A 23,414-nucleotide genomic window follows, 5' to 3' on the forward strand; every position below is an offset into this window, starting at 1 on the left:
GGATCATTACACTAGAAATTCTCATTCATTTAAGAAAGTGATATTTCTAATTCAGAAAATACATATTAAACTATCTTGAATATGCATTTTTGTTTACTTTCTGTTCAAATCCAATCACTTTTGATGTAACCAATTCTTTGTTGAATTAAATGTTTGGTACAGAAATACTATCTAAACTTTGTAGAACAAATTCCTTTCAAAAACATCTCACCTAGAACATTGCTTCATATTTAATAGAATTGAATTTTAGTTAGGAAAGTGAAATACAATTGTTCTGTTCTTGTTCTTAATGGCTTATCTCCAAACACATCCTGCAGTTTAAATACATCATACAGCAGCAATCTCACAGACAGGCAACTTCATGGGGTAAAGGATTTTGTTACCGTGTAGTCCCGTGCATTTGGAGTTGGGAAGTGAAGACCCCACAGCAGTAGCTGTACACACTTTGTGACTTGTCAGTCAGAAACTGGGATAACATATTGGAGTAGCATTTCTACGACTCCTTAGTCTTACATCAGGCATCTAATTTATAATTCAGTGTCCTTAAACTGGTAAGTGTGATTGGGATAGACACATCCATGGATTTGCAGAGGTTAATGCTGCTTGTCTAAACACTTGTCATTTTTAATCAGTCAACACACCACTTAACTTGTTTTCAGTAGTTCTTGCAAAGATTAACCCTCCACATCCAGCCCCGGAATGACAGAAAATGGAAATATCCATCATATGCTTCCTTTTATTTGATGTAGCAATGTTCACAGTTGGGATTTGCAGAATCCTGCAGGCAGAGTGGAACAGAGGCTGCTTGCCCAGGACCATGAACTTGCCTGAGGGTGCACATGCTCTGTCTGTGGGCACATGTTAATGCCCCTCCTGCTCTCCAACAATAAAGCTGGGTAGAAGTTTTTTAATTACAAGTAAACTTAAGACATTTTCTGGCATGAGAAGTGATTTGTTTTCAGGAAATGAATGAACATTTGGGGAAAAGCAACTGCAGTAGCTTGTAACTAAGTCTTATCCTTGCAATGCAGCCAGCATGTAGAGAAGTGCCAGATCCTTTTATAAGCTGGAAATTAGTTCCCTACTTTATTCAAGATGGAGCTGTGCTTTACAATTCTTATCTGTATTCTAAAATACAAGGAATGGGGAAAATACTGAAACTGAGCAGGATTATTTTTCAGAAGTTTTGTTTTATTAACATAGTGGGTTTAACTGTTAAAATACAGATAAACCTCATCACTGAAAACTAGTATAGTTATCTCCCCGTAGACTTCTTCTATAGAAGTGCTTCATATGGTCTGAGTCAAAATGAAACAGTTGAAAAAATATGCAATAACTGTAAAATACTTTTTCCTTCAGCTGGAAAAATACAAAACCAGTAGGGAAAGAACTGCAATATCCAACACCAGGGGAACAACAGCAGCTACTCACATCCGTGTTGGCAGGGTACGTCCCTGCCCAGATCACAGTCCAGCAGCACACAAGGAATGTGAGGGGGTTTCCTTATTTCAGCCTCTTCTTTACTATAAGGGCAGTCATCTAGAAGCCTGAACTGCCCATACCACACTCTATTCCATATGGAAAAAAAATTCTTTAGTAAGAAACAGGATACTAGTAACTTACCTGGAAGGAACTTAAGACCTCCACTGTAGATACAGCTTTTAATAAAAATATTTTTCCTACTACATTAAAAAAAAAAATAAAAGTAGGTGGAACACAGATAATCTCAGTATGGAGTTTTAGCTGGAAGAATGAGGGTAGGAACTACATTTGCCAGTTTGTAGTTTAAAGTTGGGTGTATTTTAACTATAAAGCAAGTGGGAAAACTCAAGTTTGCCTATTCATCCAACAGCCAGAGAAGGTTAAGTTATCTCCAGAGGTCTAACAGCAAAGAACTTGTTAGGAAATAAATATCCTTGAAGTACTGTTAGTGCCAAACTAAGATCCACCTGAAAATGTTAAAAAAAATGAAGAAAAAAAATCCAATGTGGTTCTTCACTTCAGATTTGCAATTTTGATCTGTTGAAAAAATAGCAAAAATGATCTGTTGAACATGAAATTGCCATTCTCATTATAACAGTCTGACAGCCCCAGATACAAAGAAAGTGCTAATACACAAGACATTATTCTGGTAGCCTTTTCTCTCCAGGTTAAAATTTACAAAAATTCTGACTTCATCTTTTTTCCTGGTGTATGAATAATCACCTACCTCATAGATTAATTAGGGAAGCAAACAGTGGCAATAAGACTTTTGAAATCAGAAAGGTACCTTGTGCAAACATAGTTTGATGGAATTTTATATTTTTTTGTCAAAATACTTAAACTTCAGCATCTGTGTTTGAGGCTTCCAGAAACAGATTATGAGAAGCAACCAATACAATTAATATATCTCCATCAGGAATATAGTTTTGATAATCTGAGCTTTGACCTCCTGTATAGTGCTAGGTAAGAGAGATCTGAATCAGAACAATCCATCAAATGTGAGTAGGAGGATTTATCTTCTTTTTTTGTAAGAAATTAACAACAGTGGAGAGTAAGCTCCCTTGGATACAGTTAGTTACCTATTTTTAGACCATCACTTTTAAAGCTATTCATTATGGTCAACTCCAAATACATCAGCACTAAGCAACTCACCACCTTCCTCTCTGAAAAAACACTGGATAAGCTCATGGCACCTTTTGCTCAGTGTTCGGAAGGTAAGAACTTGGAGGTTACTGTTGCACTGTGTTGCCTGCCTACAGACCTGCAGCCCTTAAATTTCATTTTCTAAGTGTAGCATCACACCTTTCACATACCTATGAGTCTGTCTGTCTGTCTATAAAACCCCCTATGGTAGGTATTCAGACAAATACTGTATTGCCTTATTGTTGAATTTCTGTGTTCTATCAGTATGAGCTGCTAACATGAAAGCATACAGACGTGGGGGGATTATTCACTGAAATGTAACAGAGCAGGAAAACTCAGCCAATCAATGTGGTTTTACATACCTTCACTGCACTTTGAGTTACTGTGTTGAGGAGAACACTCTTTCCTTGGAACTGGAGTAAAGCAGCATCCATGCAGTAGGAGTTTCAGTAAAATGACAAGGAGCAGTTAGCTGTTCCACTGTGTTCTGCTGGTTACCTTTGTCACAATGTTCTCACTCTACTGGTGTAAAGCACTTCCTCCACTAAATCTTGGGTCATGTATTTGTTCAGTCCTAGGAAAAGAAATGTGCTCTTCTTTGGCACACCTAGTGTGACTAGCAGCAGTAAAGGTTTCCCTGCAGAGTCTTGTTCAAGTGCTTTAGTCTTACTCTATTAAATTCTTGTCAGGGTTGGGATGTTTTTCCATTCTTGTAATTGAGATTCTGAAAGTTTGCTATGAAGAAATGACATAAATTGAGCAATGGTACACGATGCAGGTGCACAGTATTTAACTTGGATAGTCAAATTTGAATCAATATCAAATACTCCCACAGTCTGCACCAGCATACACCACTCTGCACATTTACCCTGTGAATATTTTCATTTTCAAGAATCTCTTTACAAATGTCACGTTGATCCTCAGTACAGTATGTGATAATAATATCATCTTCTAAACATGAAGACAAATCTAAGTTAAACAAGTGCTTTTTAAGCAGTAGATGTCAAAAGGATTCATAAAGAACACAAGTCTCATTAACTTCTCCACACAGAAAAGCTACAACGTGGAATTTGGGCATGCTCAAATTTGTCAAAAATATCCAAAACTGACCTGAACAAGGATTAGGATCTAATCCAATCACAACAGAACCCTGCAAGTGTTGAGATGCCTCTTCTTACAAAAACAATCAACCAATCACAAAACCACAGCAAAAAGCCCACTTACTGGAAGACCTCAAAGTGAATGAGAAGAATGATTATTTTCACAAATGCACAGCCCTGTGGAATCTCAGGACAGCTGAGAACCTAACAGGCATTATTTTTACTCTTACAAGATCTTTATGTTAACCTGTATTTTACTGCATTGTGTATCATAATGGTTAGAATAAATAGTCTGGATCTAGAGCACAAATCTCACATTGATGCCTGAGAGTTGGCTAAGTGACTTGGATGGGATGTGCTCCTCCCCAGTGCCCCATTTTCCATGGTGCCTCCCCACAGCAGCACCTCTCACACAAAATGCTCTTTCATGCTCATGGCTGGGTTTTTGAACAGCAGCACCAGAGCCCAGTGTTTGGTTATGGAAAAAAAAAATTATCATCACTTCCCAATTATGAGCAGAGTAACTTTTATAACTACTAAAAGCTCCAAAAAAGTTATTTGCCAAACCTGTCTTGCATGCACACTTGGTAGGCAGAAGATTTTTAACCCCTATCCAAGTATGACTTGCATAGACTTTTGTTTTCTAGATAACAAAACTGTCTATAACACATCAGCAAATTTAAGTATTGCAAATTAACTAATGCAAAATTTTAGATCTCAGGAATTCTAAAATCAATGGTGTCAATTTGGAATAAAGATTCTTTCCTAGAAAGATCCTAAGATAAGGATATTTTACCTCTTACCTAATTTAGCAATAGGAAATAGTCTGTTGAATTGTTACTGATGATCTGTCTGCCAGATTTCTGAGGCATGATCAGCTAAGTGCTTTTACTGCTCTTTTAAGCAACTGGCTGCAATATCAGTCCCTGTGAAGACTTTGGATTAATGTTAAGATCAGTAGCTTGAAGCAAACCACGACTAAGTTTTATTTGCTTTTGAGTCAGCTAAAAGGTTGGTTTAGTTTTGAGTTATAGTTACATAAAAATATTCAGTAGTTACAGAAATGTCATCAAAATCAAGTATCTCATATGATTGCATAATTTGCATGTTCTCAGTAGAACCTGAGGTGGAAGTTACTGAATACAGGAGGGGAATAATTTCTGGAGCTAACTGAAAAAAAAAACCAACCAAAAAACAAAACCCTTAAATCTAAAAAAAAAAAAAAAATAAATACAGCAGTTAGCTGTCATTTGTAATACAAATTGGAAACTTAAATTCTGTAGATAACATTCCATTCCTAATACTTGGGCTCAAAGAATCCTTTCATGTTATTTTTAACCAACCTCCTCCTCCACCAGGTTCTAAAAGGAACAAGTACTTAGGAAGTTCAATGCAGAACACTTTCTGTGCTCTGCCAGAACAATGCTTTAATTAAATATTGACCCCCTTCAGGAAAAGAATATCAGAATGGTAGGAAAGCAGCCCTCAAACCTTGTGGGATTTTCCTACAAATTGTCAGAGCGAGGCAAAATCAGGCACTGCTGTTCTTGTTAGATCTCTTAACAACAGAAGCATGACTCGGTCTCTCTCACTGCACAGCCAGGCTTCTCCTCACTTCTATTCCTTCTGTAGCAGGCAAATGGAAATGTTTCAGGGAAGACTGAAGTGCCTTCTGTTTCTCAGACTGTTGAAGAAACAACAGAAGTTTCAAATGTGCTTCAGTGGGCAAGTGAGAGTCTACACCTCAATATTTGATCCAGTAAATCTGACAGACTGGAACACAGGGGTTCCACCACCTTCCTCAGGTCTCCAGAAAACTAAACACAGTGTAGGAGTAGGACAGGAAATCCATTTGGCTACTCCAGAAAAATGTCATTTTGGTAGTTCTCCGAGCGGAGGCCCATGTTGTTGATTGAGGTTTTTTTCCTGGACTTTCCTAAGAGAATGCTTTTAGAATAAATAAACAAGATTCAATTTCTTTCTGAGAACATCTTAAGGAATACAATTAGAAGAGAAAATCCAAATAAATAGAAATTAAAAAAACCTCAGCCAATTACAACTTCACCTCATTCCTTTTGCAAAATTACTTGCCTTACTTGATGTTTCTTGAAATCTTGCCTAAAGAAACTTCTTAGAAAACCTACACTGATGAACTAAATTTGTGGAAAAAGTGGCTTCTCCTGTAGGAGGAGAGTTCATGCTCTCAAAGCTGAATGCACAGCAGAAAATAATTTATAATTGTTCTTTGCTAGTTTGTGGAGGTTTTTGAAGGCTTTTTGAGAAAAACCTGTATTTTTAAGTTTTCCATGTGGTACTAACTTCCACCTCACCTTGTTGATACAGCAAGCGAATACATAGAGTATTTTTCACATAGCTGATATATAAACAAATTTTTAGTTTGCCAGAATTTTAAATAATATTTTAATTATTTTTTATTTCATGTCAAATACACGTTTAGAATTTCCCTTGTACCATCTATATACAGGATAATTAAGTTGTTTTTTAAAATTTTTTTTACTCAAAATATAGACTGAAGCTCGAAAAAGGCAAAAGCATAATTCCTGTCTCTGCCACACTGCATCTGGAAAACTTTTTAACTCAAGGCAGACATCAAAACCAGGATGATGATATTTAGAAATGAAGGTGGAGCTGACCCATTAAGTAACAGCAACTCTAACAAGAGTCTACCCAGGGGATTATGAGGTATCAGAGCTTCTAAATTCTAACTCGTGTATGTCAGGGATTTGGGAGGGTGGGGGAACTGCATCAGACCAAATAAAGATCTGTGTTTAGGCAGACAGAATAAACCCAAGTAATCAGCTTAAGTAAAAACATTTGTTTCTAGCTAACAAGCTCAGGGCTACAAATTACTTTCTCTAAATGGGCTGACAGTTCTTTCGCTTTAAGACTACCTGTCCTGGACTTGCCTTTGAAATTTGCCACAAATGCTGAGGTACTTGCCCTGAGCTATTTCCTACAAGTCTTAATTTTTTTGTGCATGGTTAAAGTTCATGTATTGGCTGTCTTAAAAAGGCTGGGGCAAAAAGAAGAATAGAGAAGCATCAGTAGTGTTTTAGGTAAGGTTTGGACTCAGTGCAAAGAACTACATGGACTGAATTATGTTCACGGTTGACAAGACAAGGACTAGCACTGGAAACAAATTTGATTTCACGCCACTTGAAACACGGACACAACGCTCCTCTCACCTTTTGACTTCAGTCTTCAAAACTGAAGTGATTTGAAGTCACTTGCCAGAGTTCTTGAAAATAAGACTGCTGTAAGGTTTGATGGGCAGCAGTTCTCTCATTGGGGTAATATTTTATCATTGCGCACAGGAAATAGAAACCTTTGAAAGGCAATCTGTGCACAAGAGAAGACTTTCCTTTTCCTTTCTTTAAAGGGAGCATTCAAACCTCAAAATTCTTGACCTGTGTTAAGCAAGATGAGAAAATCATCTAATCATGCATATTCAGAGAGGATTACAATTTACTGAAAAGAAAGAAATCACCTGATTTAGGTAATCATTCATTAGGGAAAAGTAAGTAGTACTTGAAAAAAAAGTGTTTTATTTCCTAAAAATTTATGTCACTGGCCTTAAACATATTGTGGAAATAAAAGGCCAAATAAGATCAAGATAGGCTCAGATTTCCTCTGCTCTGCCTGTAAGGTTCATGAATGGGTCTCTGGGTGGAGATCGAAGACACTGCTCTTGGGTCAGCACAGATTTAGGTTTTTGTGATGGTTCCCTGAACAGAAATTGCACACTGCTCTACAGCCCTATTGTGGATATTTAAACAGTGAGATTAGTAACTGTGAGAGTGCATACTTACTGCTTGAACTTTTGGAGCTTTGTTACCAGGAGTGCCTATCACTTCATGGATTTTTGAAATGTGGTCCAGCTCACTAGATCCAAGAAAAAGAGGCTGGAAACTGCAAGGTAAGACATGGTATTAGTACTAGAGAAGACACAGTTAAACTGTCATTTTTGATTAAAAACCCCTTTCTTTTATGAAGAAGACAACATGTTAGAATTATTCATTTGTGGACAGTTTAATACCTGTCAACAACTGGAGGATAACGTGAGCAGCAGAGCAACACAGCTGCTGGTTTGGATTGAAAGAGCAGCTTGGGTTATTAAATGAAAATCTGTAGCTGCCCTCTCCTGCTGGTTTGAGGTGAACTATGTAAAGACGACATCCCTTGTGGTGAAGGGCAATGGACCTGGGATTGTGTTTGCTTCTAGTAAAGTGGCTTCTAGTAAAGATCCTAGAAGACAATGTGTTCTCATTTTAAGACAGGAGAATCAAGCAGGGTGTACGCATATAGAAATGTATTTATAACACTCCATTCCTAACACACAGGTTCTTTGCAAGCAGCAGTACTGGAAAGATGGTAATTTGAACTTCATTCCTGAGCTTGATCCTCAGTTAATATAAAACTTGCACAGAGTCATTGAAAACATTGTTATCATATTAGAGCAATCTGACTTTGGTCCACTAACATTTATTTCCTGCACTCGTTGCTTTTTTTCCTTGGGCTTATAATTTAAGAAACACTTCAGTAGCACCACATGACTCTTGAAAGCAAAACACTCAGCCCCTTTGTAGACATGAGAAACTTCTTTTTAACTGTTTGCAAGTTCAATCGAACAGCTGGCTGCACACTGCTCTGAGTGTCTTCATAAAGCTGAGAGTAGAGGAAGGAGAGAAGAGATCTGATTCACATTGTGCAGCTGCATCAAGACATGCAGCTGGGACTGGCTTCTGTGTGAACTAAAAATGTGCTGTTGTCAAATGTAAAACTGTAACAAAGTCAAGAACAACTGTGCAAGCCACTGCAAAGTGCAATCCAGGAATCAGGATTTATAGGGAAGAGAAAGGGAAACAAGATTTGAAAGATCAGCATGGCTGAGCAGAAGACTAAAAGTTCTTACACAATGTGCTGTAAAGCATAAAGGCTTATGCAACCATTCAACAGCAACAACTGCAGGAGGCACTCAAAAAGCAACAAACCTGTCCATATTAGTTTGGCAAGACTATTATCTGTTTTAATTCATTAATTTCCAATAAACATCCCTCCTTCAGACTCTCTGAACGCACCTATAACATCTCTGAAAATATTCAGTGGTCGCAGAGAGTGAATTTTTTTACATTAAGCTGAAACTGCAAGGAAATATTTTTAAGGTTTGGGTTTTTTCCCTAAGAAAACTTAAATTTTCTTACAAAGCTACAAAGCCCAGCTGATTCAAGCTGAAATGAAAAAATGAGGCATTCTTAAAGCTTTTGGTCCCAATTTACTTTGTAAGAGTACTGCCACATTTGTGATTTTTCTTTTAACACTTTTCTGGCTGGAGAAGTAGAAATGTTTCTACAAGTTAGCAGGCAAAGCATAATGGTTGTCATTTAATGTGATGGTGATGGCAGCAGCTGCACTTGCCATGTGGAGGAGGAAAGAAGCAAAGCAAATGTTATCAGTCCTGGTTGCAGATCAGAGACAGCAGTGTGGGAGGAGAATAAAGAACTGCTGCTGTTGCTAGGGCACAAAGATACTGGAGACATACTCATGGTGGGTATTTTTCCTTTTTTTCTTGAAGACCAGGGACACATTTTTTGAGTTATGGTTTCATCATCAACAAAAATCTTAAAAGACTCTGTGTTTTCGTGAACTTTTCCTTTGTCAGAACCTGATTTCAAAATATACCAGCACATAAGATCATAGGAGCACAGAGGTCTTGGACATACTATAGTATATATCAAAGTCCTAAATCAGAGGCAGTGTATTCTCTAATCTCTTCTGTTTTTGCAGAAAGTATTAGAAAGTCAAAAAAAAGTGGGAAACATTTTACCATTTAAGTGCATTAACAAGACTGAGGGTAGTTTGTGATGCTCATGAGAGGAAATGAGCCATACCCTACACAAAGATAAAGCAGAGAAAATACATTTTTACTAAATATGAAGCCATTGGGGGAAAAAGGTTCAGAAATGTTTCTCTGTAAATCACTTTTGTTTGCACTGTGTTGTCTTGAACTGCTTTATTACTAACCTGCCACAGGGTGAAGAGAGTGCCAGACCAGAGGGATTACTGCCTCATGAACCCTGCAGACTAAGCACAGAAGCTTCTACAAATCCATGGAAACGAAGATCATATTACCCAAACCACATGCTCCTAATTTGAGTTATTTACCTTTGATTATCTTGATTAATGATAAGCAAAAACCCTCCACTGAACACAGTACCTTGTGATTTCATAGAAAACACAGCCAGGACTCCACATGCCAATTTTGTAACTATAGAGCCCATTTGTAAGCAAATATTCCAGTGCTCAGTACCAGCATGGGGAGGTACTGTGTGCCTGCTGAGAATAGATACTCCTACAAGATCCAAAATCTCTTAACTACAGGGTGTTCTGCTGCGAAAATAAATAAAGTATTTCCACAAATTACAAACAGTAAAATATGCAAGCAATGATTGTAAGTCATCGTAAAAGAAATCACAGATTACTTTAAGAAGAAACTTTCCAAAATCCAGGGGTAGCAGTATCACAGCAGTAAAGCTGCATTAAAATAGTAAGTAGCTCCAGGCATAAAGATATCTGTGTCCATAGTATGTAATGCAAATACTGTTCTGTACATCATGAAAAGAAAGGTCTAAGAGCATAGGGACTATGACAGAAAGAAAGGCTGCTAAATAGGGCATCTCGATTATGTTACTAGAGTTGTTCTGTTTAGCAGGGGTACAATAGGTGGCTTTGGCTTCTCCTGTACACTTCTATTACTCAAAAGAAAAATTTATCCTCAAAAAATGAAATTTCATAAACTGAATTTAAAAATCCTTGCTTTTCAAGCATTAGAAAAATAACTTTCTGAAACTGTCAGGAGAGATGGTTACAATTAGATCTTCTGAAAGCCACTATCTTCTGCTCTCTATGTGTAACTTCCACTAAATGTAGGAATTGAATGTAGAAAGAAAGAGCTGCAAAACTGAGCCCTATTTTCTCTGTCTAGATTAACACAGAAAGGAAGATATATATTAACAGAGGATAAAAAACAGGTTTTTAGGTTGGAGGGAACACATTCAGGGTGTAATGCATCTCAGTCATTTCAGGTTTTAGCCAGTAACAAAATCGTTTGTTCATTCCCCTAGATCAGGGCTACAGTAACTGTATGTATTTCTTTTTACATTGAACTTTTATTCATGAAGAGACATTACCTTCTCAGGGTAAAGCGAAAAATACTTATATACTTCACTTTTACTTAAATAGCCTCACATAAAATTAATTATGTGTATTATAATAAATATCGTATCTCTGAAATATCCCCTTTCTGTTCTAATACAAACACAGCAGAGAAAAGAATTCAGTAAAAAGATAAACATTATCAGTGCTTCCAGTTATTTGTAAAAAAAAGCCAAAACCTTAAAGAAACCAGCACTTTTTCCATACTTATCAACAGAATAGTAAACAATTAAATTTTGGTGAGACAACAGCTACAAGATATGGGAATGGGGAATGGGCAAGTCCAGGAAGGAGACGCCAGACTCTCCGCTTCTGCTCTCAGCAGGGCTACAGAGGATTTCAAGGGCCATCCCCTCCCAGGAGGGGGTCCTGCAGCAGGTCCCAGAGCTCCTTTGGGGTGCTGGCAGCAGCTCTGGCTGCCTGCTGCCTCCCAAGGCTCTCCTGCAGGCAAAGATCTATCTGGGCCATGGCCTTTTCTCTCCCTGCTGCAGTTGGCTGCTGCCCCAGACAGTTCTGTTTCTGCCTGGAGAAGACCATGAAATAAAAGTGTGCTACATCTGCTGTAAAGCTGTTGCTGAACCAGGTCTTTTACCTGTGTAAGCAATCTAGAGATTTGTATATCTGGCACATGTTGTTCCTGATTTTTTTTTCAGGCAATGGCTTTCTCCTTCCTAGAATACAGTTTCAAGTTGTGTGAGTCCTTTTTAGTAAAGAACAAATAGAATACAGATACCATAGTCCTCAGCTTCCAGAGGTGCACTGATATCACCTTTTTCAATTATACTACTTGTGTCATTTATAGCTAGCCTTGTAATTCATTTTCCATTCACCTTCTGACATAATTTATTTTTCAGTATGCACCAGAATAGCTCAGCCAACAATTGTCAGTTCAATACTCTGTAAGATGCTTTAGTTTTTATTGCATATATTACTTGCAGTATCTATTTCCACAAGTGTTGCAGAACTCCAGTATTCCACTTCTAAATATCTCATTTCCTCTCTACTCAAAGTAATTGTCCTTCAGGTTGAAGATTTGTATCAATCACCTCAAGTTACTGCAATGGTTTAAGGACTGTGATTCACATCTGAATTGCAAATTAAAGGCTAACCTACCTAGTTTAGCTTGCTGTTGCTGTTAGGCCATAATTACAGTTATAAAATTTATCTATTTTTCAGAGCCATTCAGTAACTGCTCAGCTTTTTTCTTTTATAGGCTCCAAAGGCCTTTTAATCTTGCTGTAATGCCTTTATGTAACACTGCAATGCCATCAAGGGAGGCAGAAATGATCACATTTTTGAAAAACAAAGCAGGTACTGATCTGTGTGATGACAGTAGTATGAGTAATTGGCAGGGGAGGAGGAGGGAGATGATCAGGACAGTAACTCATTGAGGCCACAGCCCCAGCAGCCAGGGGACTTGTGTTCCCAGCTGATTGCAGGGCTCCTCCAGGCAGCCACATAATCCACTGGGCAGGATTAGATCACAGAGCACTTGGAACAGAGCACCATTTACATCAGGAATTGTAGTACTAGTGCCCCCGGAGAGATAAATGGTGCTTTCAACATCAGGACTTTTGTCATTTATAGAGGAAAAGATATTATTAAAATGCAGCTATTCCAATCAATTTAGATTATTATTAGTATTTAAGGAATTGGGCCTTCATAAAAAGAAGTCATGCTCAGTTGCTTTTTCATTACATGTCACTAGAAAAATCTGGAGCAGATGTTCTTCTACTTCCAGATTTGTCACTGGAGAAACCTGATTTGGCAGCAACGGTGCAGTGAATCCTGAGGCAGTGGCACTTGGGGCTTCTATCATTTCTCTTGAAAGATCCTCCACCCCTCTCTCAGCCACTTTTTTCATTGCTTTAAATGACCAAACTGCTGTTGATTAAACAAAGGGCAAGACTGGTTTTCAGTTATTAAATGCTTCTGCTATAAATTAACAGCAAGACAATTATGACTTTGTGGAAAGACAAATAGGCTTGATTGAAGTAACATGGATCTCTTGTTTTTTAAGGAAAAAAACCAAAAATATCAGCTTTCCACATTAGCAGCATTACAGTGAACTGTCCTCCTAACTACAGAAATGTCTCCATACACCTTGTCAAATTAAAAGTTCATTTTCAGTCCTCTTCAGTTTACTTTCCTATTATATTCTATGATTTCATAAGCTCCAACCCATGTGCCACCACCTTGTACAACATTAAAAATAAGGCACTGTATCATGGTAAACACAGTCCAGACTCAAAATTCAGACCATAAAGAAGAATCAGCAGTTTACAGAAGTTCAGGTAAACCAGATTAATGCTCAGATAATCCCAAACTACAGCATTTCAGATTACTATTGAACACAGACTTCATTTTGAACTGATTCACCATGCCATAGAAAAGGAGGTTACTACAACTAAGTGGTGTGAAAACAATCATCTTCTGGAAAACTTTAAAAGAACTTGTATTTTTAAATAATAAAAAGAAATCAGAATGTACTGAAATGATGATTCTCATTTCCATCTGAATACCATGCTAAATATAGCAAATCCAAAATGTCTTATTAAAACTAGTACACACTAATGTCTACTTCAGCAATCAGCAAATAACTCTGACATTCTTATCTAGGTCAGAAACAGTTACTCCTTTTGTTAGAGATCTGAATAGTCAGTGTCACCACTGTCATGTACAGGAGCAAGTCTTTATTGTCCTACACTGAATGACAGTTGCATGTTCAGTTATTTAAACTCCCAACTGTTAAGACATTAAAAATTCTTAATTATTCATTTTAAAAAATCCTCTTTTACTTAAGAATTGTAAGGCCCTTCATTTGCTATATGCAGTTCCTTACTGTTTATATAAGATCTAGTTTTAAATCAGCTTTTGTTCTGAATTTTTTGTAGGAACTCTTCCTTAAGCTCTGATCTCCTTCAACAAACAGCTCCAGAATTTTTAAATATAGAAGGTATGAGAGAACAATGTTATTTTATTAATAAAACTTAGTGAAAGGCTTAAAACTGAACTGAAAATCCTAATTCATTGATTCAATATGGGAACAAATGGGAATAATTTTATTATTACCCCACTGCAGCCCTGACCCAACAAAGATTCTGTTTAAGTTTTATTTTTTGTTACATAAAGCAATTATCTTGTGTTTTGCAGTCAAGGTGGTTTGACTGTGGAATAGATGGCTGTGGACTTGATTCATGGGAAACCTGCATGCACCCATGTCTTAAACAATTGGGTACATTCCACTGGCAAGAACTAAAGGGTAGAGCAGGACAGCACCAAATTCCCTATGAGTTTTATCATCTGTAACAGTGAACAAATAAGTGAAAAATAATTAATTCCACTTTGTGATCTACACAAGGAGAGTTTGTGTTTCTTAAGCATATGCTACATACCTTTAACCAGCTCATAAATATTCATGGCCATTAATTCGCGTACCAGTGAAAAGGAGCCAGGGTTTTCATCACTGCAGAAACAAATAAGGAGATTTTAGGCTGGAAACAAAACGGACACATTGATTTGTACACAGAGTAGAAAAAAAAAGTACATAGTTTAACCAGTATTGAAATAGACATGTTCATTTTTAATTAATACTGTCTCATAGAAGTTTTTAAACTGGCATCTGAGGTATCATAGTTTTAGTTTATGCTATCCCAAGTGCCCACTGCAGAAGTTAACTGATTTATTCCATGAAGCTTTTTGAAGGATGTTTTCTGGGCATTATCACACTGTTCAGTAGCAAGAAATTTCCAGTAAATTAACTGATACAAGCTTACAAGAGAGGGAAGCCATTAGACCATATGTGAAAATACTTTTTATTTAAATCTCCAGCAGTGTTCTATTGCATGGAAATGAGTATCTGGCTGGAATCACTATTTTGCTGACAGCAGCAATTCAAAGTATAATCATGGTATAATACATCTAACTCTTTACTTTCCGTTTCTCTGCCCTGCAGACATCTTTAGGTGCCCAGCTTTTCTTGTAAGATAATTGCATTACAGCCCATCTCTCCTGCAATGTTGTGTTAACCCAGGCAGTAAAAGGTTGAGGGTACAATCTGCAGTTGAGCTTGCAGACAGACTGCAGGAGCTCAGCAAGCTGGATTACACTGAGTTAACAGCACAGCATCTGAGGCTGAGAATTCCAGAAAGCCAAGCTGCTGACACCATCAGTGCTTCCCATGTGTTTGTAGAAAACAGGCCTGGCAATAACAGTGTAGTATCTGAGCCTTGAACAGAGAAATAGGACAGCCTGAAGGGCAAGAAAAAATATTTCAGAGCAGTCAACAAGTTTGTGTCAAGTATTTGACTAATGTTGCCCAGTGATGAAATGTACCATGCAGTAACGGAGTAAATGCTGTCACAAAACGTGATACCTCTGTGAGACAGAATGTGTCCCCAGGAGACACTGAAGTGCTCAATGAGGCAAGGGACCCAACTTCAGCACTGACACCTTTCCAAAAGCTCAGCTGCTGCCTCATTCTGAGATCTAAACTTCAACTACTTGCACAGGGGTGTCTGTAAAGTTGCCCAGGAAATGATACTGTCCAACAGTTTGCCTTGATCCCTAGCTGAAACCGGTAAGTCAAGCCAAGATCCTGAAGTAGCAGAGGCTGTTTCAGCAGCTGAGCTGAGTGTGCGTGAGCAGAGCACCGAGCCCGAGTGTGCAGATAAAGCACTGACTGGATATGGGACATGGGTTGAAGTCATCAGCAAATCTTACATATTATGAGATGAAATTTAACTATGCTTAGCATATATTTAGTTTCTAATTTTAATAGTGATATTGAAATATTTCTGGTCTGTTGGAAAAGAGCCACAGAATTAACAAGGGCAGACATGTAGATTTCAGATTTTGAGAAACATTTGGGTTTTTTCTTTCTGTTGAAATAAAAAGCTGGTTAAGAATCTACAGGTTGTCTGTAGACTCAAAAGTTACTGGATATTGTTCAAATATAGGAATAAAGAAGAAAGAAATCGATGCACCATGCATACAAAACAACTTTATGTAAACATAAAGATAGTCGGATGCAGACTCAGCCACCTTAATGCTTGTATTTATCTCAAATTATTCACTTGTTCTACACTAAAGTTGAATTTAACAGAAAAGAGGAAGACTGACTTGCAGCCAGGGACTGGATTATTGCTGACTTTTTCCCCTGCCATGAGGCTGTCAGAACTTTAGTCTGTCACTGAACTTTCAAATGCAGGGCCTGCTAAATTGTTTGCTTGTCGTTTCTTTTATTAAACAATCAGTAATTAGTAAATGGCTTTATTTCTTCTTGCAGCTTGGAGTAGCTGGGCTTACCCCAAGAAGAAAAGTAGTGATGTGTTGTGCTGCAGACACCAGTTACCATGCCAAGGAGCTGCCCAGCAGGAATTCTGTGTTGCATAAGAGTATGGATGACACTGTTTGCTCTTGTGCTGCTGTAGCATACATTCCAAACATTGCTCAGTGGGATGCATTGCCAAATTTAACGTTCAGAATTAAGTTTTGATGGAAACCTCTTACATGAAACATAGACACTATTCAGTGATTGTGTATATTATTTCCTTGCCCTCCTAGGCTTTAACAAACAAAAATCCCATGCTACAGAAGCTCTGGGGAGGAAGCAGGAAACCAAGAGCTTTGCACACTATTGAATGGATCAGAGCAGGACATGCCTCTGTTCCCAGTCTCACAGCTTCGACACCAAACCAATATTTTCCACTGTGAAACCAGGAGAAATACGTTGTATGGGCAAGTTCTGTTTAAAATAATGTTATTATCTGTTGTTAAAGGAATTAATTTCATCAAAAGAATTTGTCAGTCAATTTATCAAAGGGTTAAAGGCCTAGAAGATGTTTTAGATGAAAAGATAAAACAGAGTCTGCTTGTTGTGCCTTGCCACTGAGTTGTATACATCTGCCCTTAATACAATTCAGCAGATAGTTTTTAAATACTGTTTTGATCAGAAATTGGGCAATTCTGTCAGTTGTAGGCACTGTATAAATGGACCAACAGATGTCTGACCATATAACAGAGAATCAGAAGCCACATTACTTGAAGAGATTTCTCTTTTTTTAACTGACATTCTTTGAAGCTCTGAGTTACATTTTGAAATCTCACCTGAGAGCAAAATGTCCCATTTCCCTTTGTGTGTACCAATGAGTCATTCCCAGTGATTTCATTAGGAACTTGATATATTTAACTGAGAATACAGAATCAGTAACCCAAGAGGCACTGCTTGGCACTTACATACTTGGAGGACAATGTCAAATCTGTCTCTACTTCCACACAGCCCTCTCCTCTGTTTTCCTAACTGAAAGTTACCTATTTTGTGACCATGTAACAGCTGGATGATGGATGTAAACATAAATGCAAATAGGAAGAAGAATTAATGCCATACATCGACTAAGGATAAATGTACTGGTTTTAACCTGCATTAAAACAGTCCTTAAAGAGACTGAAAAAAGTATTACCCAAGGAGAGGACTGACACATTTCCTCCAATTATTATTTACAGCTAAAAGAAAAACAGCACAAGTATATTCAGTGCATTTGGCAAGGCAGAAATCAACTATTTATTCCTCATTCATCTTGTTTCACCCTGGAGCCAGTGGCCAGGCACCATTTAATACAGTGGGTGACATCAGTTAAGAGCACTCAAGGAAATAACCCCCCAGTGCCAAACAGGAAGGCAGAGTTCCCTTTCTGTACCACATGCAAACCTTTTAAATTCATGCGTACTTAAAAGCTTCACTTAGTCTTAATTTTGTGTTCCCTCACTGAATTTAAACGCGATTTTCTGTAGAATTCTGGGATTAATTATGCATACCTTCCAAAATGTTGCTTCATGTGCTTACTTGCAGAGTACTTTTCTTCCCTAAGACTCAGTTCTTCTCCAGAACATCAGAAAATGTTCCCTCTCCTTATCTTAGCAACTGGTATTTGAAAAACCAAAATACACTGTTTCAGTATGTTAGAAATTGTTATCATGACTCTTTATCAATCCTTCCTTGACTTGTTAAATGATGACTAAGGGAAAACTTTCAAATAAAAGATTTATTTTGTTAACATGTAAATTGAGAGGAAATAAAATGAAAAACAGCAAATGAAGTTTTGCTGCCCAGATTACAGAATTACATATCCCAGAAAGCAGAATACAGTAATTCTGAGACAATAAACTACCACCTCCTTGCTCAGGGACATGATGCCTCTTCACACAGCCCTTCCCATGTTTTTTATGCTGCAGCACACTAGCAACTCATATTTGAATTTATTCTTTGCTTCTTTCACAAAAAACAAAACAAATTCCCTTTATTTACAATGTACTGAAAACAAAATTATCTTGGAAAGCAAGTGTATCATGGAATCATTGTTCCAACATGGAGGTTATTTGTTGTTGTTTTTTTGGGGTTTTTTGTTTGTTTGTTTTTGTTTTATTTTAAGCAAAGCAGTTTCTAATTTTAAAGTTTTATTCCTATATTAAATTCAGCTATGAGGTTTGCACTGAACCAAAAGTAATGTTTGGCTTTGATAATGAAGCACTTCAACTACAAAGATGTGAGAAAATAATCAATTCTAATTCTGCAGAACTTTAAGGGATGAAGCAGAACAGGGTTATCAAAAAAGTTTTATTTATATTAATTTTCAGGTCTTCTAATTTCCATCAGAATTGGCTTATTTCTTTCCTCCTTTATTCTCCTTCAGCTTTGTGATGAACTGTTCCTTACCAACCCCAGTGCCTGCTTCCCCTCACCCACCTCATCCTCCTATTCCCTTTTATTTTTAGCACCTACAGATTGCAGCCTTGATCATTTTTTTCAGTAATTTCACCTGAGCAAAATCTATTTCTGGTTAGCTTTATGCTGCTGGTGCTTTTGACACGGCCTTATTATTCCAGAAAGATGCAAACCCAGGCATTTTGAGGGAGGCAGGTCAGAAAACCTCTTCTACCACACTGAGCCCTTTATGGGTGGCAGAATACCGGGGTGTCCCAAGCTGTGTGACTGCAGGAATAATTCAGTGACTGTGACTACAGCCCCTGGCACAGCTGGCCTGTGACAATCAGACTTTGTGAGGAATCTTCCCTCCCTGCTATAAGGATTCCTTCTACGGTCACTTCTGCAGCAGTTTCTGTGCCACTGCCTTGTTTTGGAAGATAAGAGAATTTACTAGCAGGGATTGTGGCCATTCCATGCCAGTTTCTCTTTGTGGCCAAGAAGATTTGCAGATATGTTTAATTCACAAGGATAAACACAGCCTTACAGGGGAAAAAGCCTGCCAAGACATTTTGCAGAGGGAAAAGTTGCTTAGGCAGGGACATTCTAATGTTGTCTTCCAGCTAACAATCAATTTGTGTTGGCTTATTCTCTTTTTATCTCCCCAACTTTCATACTTGCTTCTCCTTAAAAAACAGACAAACCAACAACAAAAAAGTGTTTTCTCTCCTTGTGAGCCCCATGTTTGTATTTTAATTAGTAGAAACCTTCCCCTGGCAACCCCTCTTTCTTCAATACAGGAGCAGCACTTACATGAGAATTGTCAGGTGCTCTTCTCACTTTTATCATCTGCTGCTTCTGTTTTCTGATCATTAGGGATCATGCTGCATCATTAACTAACTAAATAGGCCACCTAAGTTTGAAAAATTGGAAATAGTAATTTAAAATAAACCACACCATCTAATACACTCAACATAGACAATTTACATACAGAGCTATTTTAAAATTGGAAATTGAAAATCATTGTGGGTAAAGGAGGCAATCTCTAACAGAGACTCAAAACGGGGAGTCTTATTAAAATAGTTACTTTAATTAAATAGTTAGCTATTTGTTGATTTACTTTTTTATTTTAATAAATGACCATCCTGTTGTGGTTTGTTGTTTGTTTTTTTTTTTTTTTTCCTTTCTTTCTTTCTTAAATGCATGTAATTGATTCTCTGGCATTAAAAAACAAAATTCAAAATCATGATCTGAAAATATGATCTTACTATCTCTGGCATACCAGCCAGAGTGTTAATGAACCAAAGTGCTCAGGCAGAGAATTGCAGGGAAAGAATTATTGTACAGATTTATTGAAAATATCTTCCAGTATTTAAAGAAGTCAGGTAGTGTATGTTTATACGATTTGGTTATATTTATATATTTTCTTCTAGAAATGTATTTTACATGTACAAGAGAAGCCCAGATGACAGTGGAGAGCTCAAAACAACTTGTTTGAATTTAAAATTGCAGAATTCTAATGCTGTACAAAGACTTAATCCTTTGCACATTTTAAAACATTCTTACAGCACTGAAGGTCTTTCCCATGTAAGCCAGTGAAGGTTGTTTTTGGAATTCTTTCCCAACAGAGTGCTCTGTAGACAAAATAAATACCCCACACATAACCAAGAGCTGAGGCTTTAACCTGGCACTTAGGAGATCCATCCAGGGAAAAGAATGAAGCCAAGGCCTGAATAATTTCAGCTGCCTGAATAAAGGGGCAGAATCAGGAATGAAAATTGCATTATTTCAAAAAGTTTCTTTGAAGATTAAAGTCAGTGTGTAAACTCTGAACAAAACAGGTCACTGAAAAAGGAGGGATTTTCTCCTAGGAACAAAATTATAATGATCACATGACAGGTTAGTTATTGTTTCATCAGCAGCTGTAAGAAAATCAGGCATTGTAAGAATAACAGCATCACATTTTATATAAAATAAGACAAAATAAAATTTAGACTTCAAAAGTACTAAAAATTTTTAATTTTGCATTCACAAGCCAACATTTCTGGAGATTCTTAAAAACGCACTTCAGCACCATCCTGACCATGGTGTGATCACACCCTGGGAGTGAGCAGGCAACAAAAAGAACCCATCAAAACAAAAGACTTCAAACACACGGGGAACAAAAAAAAAAGCCAGGCCTGAGCCTGGCAACTTTAAGCTGTGAAAATTCCTACAGCTACAAAACAAAACTTGATACCAGTTAGATTACCTGGATCTGTTGTGCTCAAAGATGAAGACTGAAAGAAAGGTTAAAAATGTTATGACCATTGCAAGACTGAAAGCTTCGAGGATAAATTAAAGGAAATGTTCTAATTACATCTGCACAGAACACTGAAGAATAAAAGAGACCTGATCAGTGGGTAGAGTTCTTTCATGCATCTGTAACAAGAGATGTTATCTAACCTCTCCCTCCCCTCTGTTTCAGCACACACAGACGTTCAAGCTCAGAATCGTCCGTGGGAAGGGAAATAAAGGTTGAGAAGAACAAGTTATAGCAACATGAACTCATCCAACACCCCCAAAAAGTGGCCACGAATCATTCAAAAAAGAGGCTAGAAAACCCAGGGGAAGAAAGGAACAATCTAAATATAAAGTATGGGCAAGTGATGGAACTCAAAGACAACACCCCATCATTGTAACTAGAGAGTGTGGAAGATCAACAATTAGAATTAAAGAATCCAGTACAAGATGACACAAAAGGCAGCACTACGGTAGTCAAAAGAGGGTATTATAAAAATCTAAAGCAGACACTTTGTTACAAAGATGCCAAGACACTGAGGAAGAAAAAGCTATGATGTTTAAGTACGACATTGATACGCGTGGGAAGAGAGAAATAACCAAAGAAATGAAGGAAGCAGCAAGAAGTTGAGCTTCAATGCCACGATACGTAATTATTGCACTCAGAGACACGCCAGATGTGCAGGGTGTGGCACGGGATGATGTGAAGGATGCTAAGCAATAGAAGGCAAGGCGTGAGGAACCAGGAAAACTTAGCGGTTCCTGAGAAAGCACTTGCAGAGACCAGCAGCCAGGGTGATGCCCCGCAGGAGCCGAGGGAAAGACCCATTGGCACCCTGTCGCGGAGGAGTGGCAGGCAGAGACCAGCGTTGGTAGGCGAGCCCCAGGAGCTGCCCACGGGCGTTTTCAGGGGCTACAGAAGCACCTACGGCCGCCTCGGTGACCACCAGCCTCCCTGGAGGCTCCGAGCCCACACCACCCCTCAGAAAGGGCCCGTGACCTTTACCCGTACCCCCTTACTGTGCCTCTCGCGCCGTCCCGCAGGTGCCGGGGTTGATGGATGAGCGGCCCGGCCCCGCTCCCGGCGCTCCCCTCAGGCCGCCATGTTGTGTCCCAGTCGCCCCGGCAACCGCGCACGCGCCGGCCCCGCTGCACACGGCACGGCGGGCGGCGCATGCGCAGTGAGCGCGGGGTGCCGGCGCCGCGCCCCTGCCCGCCAGGTGCGGGAGGACTGGGTGTCGCACCCTCGGATAATATGTTTTTTTAAGCAAAACGGAAGACAATCCCAAGGTGAACGGGCTGTCTGGACATGAGCCACCAGGACCGAAGTCAGGAGAATGGAGCATTAACTCGGGGAAACGTAATTTCGGCAGTGCGAGATCGCAACCCGCTGGCCGCCTACCCAAATGGGACCCCAGACTCAACTGGAAAAGAACTGCGCCTGCGGACTATTAGCATGAGGGACGAGCGAATAGTGCTACTAGCAAATAGTAGTTTGAATATTAATTGAGAAGTTACGTAGTCGGTAACCAAGGAATGCCTATGCCTTTGTTTGTTAAAAGGTAGAGCAAGTGTAAAGTTTTGATGATCACCGAGCTAGACTTTTGTGGGTAATCACCCAGCTCCCTGCTTTACGCCAGCTAGAATAAAGCCCAGAGATACCTCGTCTCGAGGTGTCAATTGGGCTGCACACCCGGTAACGAGCCCACGTTCGGGGCAACACCACGGTCCCGACTCCCCGGGGATGGCGGAGCTGAGCCGCCCGTGGGGGAGGCGTTAAGGAGAGGAGCCCTCGGGACAAGAGATGCGCTCCATAAATCCAGCGGCGGGCCCTGTCTGCTGACAAGTCTCCCGTGGCCGAGCAGCGCCCCGGCGGGCTCAGATTCATCCCCGGTGATGGTCTGATCCCTGGCGGATCCTGCGCGCCACTGCGGGATGGGCAGAGCAGCCGTACCGCCAGCCTGGCACAGAGAAGAGCCCGGGAGGAGACCAGGGGCTGTGTTCTCCTCACCGAGCTGTCTCCAAAAACCTGCATTTTGGAGAGCTGTGTCATCCCCTCCCTGTCCCTGTCCCCCGGTGTTTGCCTCTTGATAAATGGACATCCTGTGCCTTTAGCGTGGGCTTCAAAGGTGCTCACCTTTGAAGAAAAGTTGTCCTTTCTATGCGGCGTATGTAAGTAAAAATCAAAACGCTAGGAAAAGGCAAACTGTTTGTCCGCGCAAACCAAGATCCCAGTAGTGCGTTAAACAGAATAGTAGATGCTTTTTAAGAATGTTCAAATATTTTAATTAAACTGAAATCATATCCTAGTAAACTCGAAGAAGCATTAACCTATTGACTTAGAGGCGACATTGTCCGCGATCCCACGTTATGGTTGTTTCCTACCAGGCGCTGCGTCTCTCGGTCGACAGGGAAGAAAATTCCGATTCGCTTCTAGGAACCGTTTTGTCTTTATTACACCCAGAGGCAGGACG

At 39.0% G+C, this 23,414-nt stretch overlaps 1 protein-coding gene across 1 annotated transcript; it reads right to left on the reverse strand.

The window, feature by feature from the left end:
* Nucleotides 1–19: 19 nt before the first annotated feature.
* MOK (MOK protein kinase) lies at nt 20–22,059 on the reverse strand. The gene is given in 9 exon segments (XM_066186989.1): nt 20–3,360; nt 6,932–7,123; nt 7,556–7,655; nt 9,961–10,133; nt 12,694–12,842; nt 14,354–14,424; nt 17,775–17,880; nt 19,474–20,939; nt 21,953–22,059. Coding segments are annotated over 6 exon segments (696 nt in total). The 5' UTR covers nt 17,795–17,880; nt 19,474–20,939; nt 21,953–22,059; the 3' UTR covers nt 20–3,360; nt 6,932–6,940.
* Between the last annotated feature and the right edge of the window lie 1,355 nt (nt 22,060–23,414).

This window comes from Chamaea fasciata, unplaced genomic scaffold, assembly GCF_029207755.1.
Source record: "Chamaea fasciata isolate MVZ Bird 193981 ecotype frontalis unplaced genomic scaffold, bChaFas1.0.hap1 SCAF_7, whole genome shotgun sequence".
Classification (NCBI taxonomy): domain Eukaryota; kingdom Metazoa; phylum Chordata; class Aves; order Passeriformes; family Sylviidae; genus Chamaea; species Chamaea fasciata.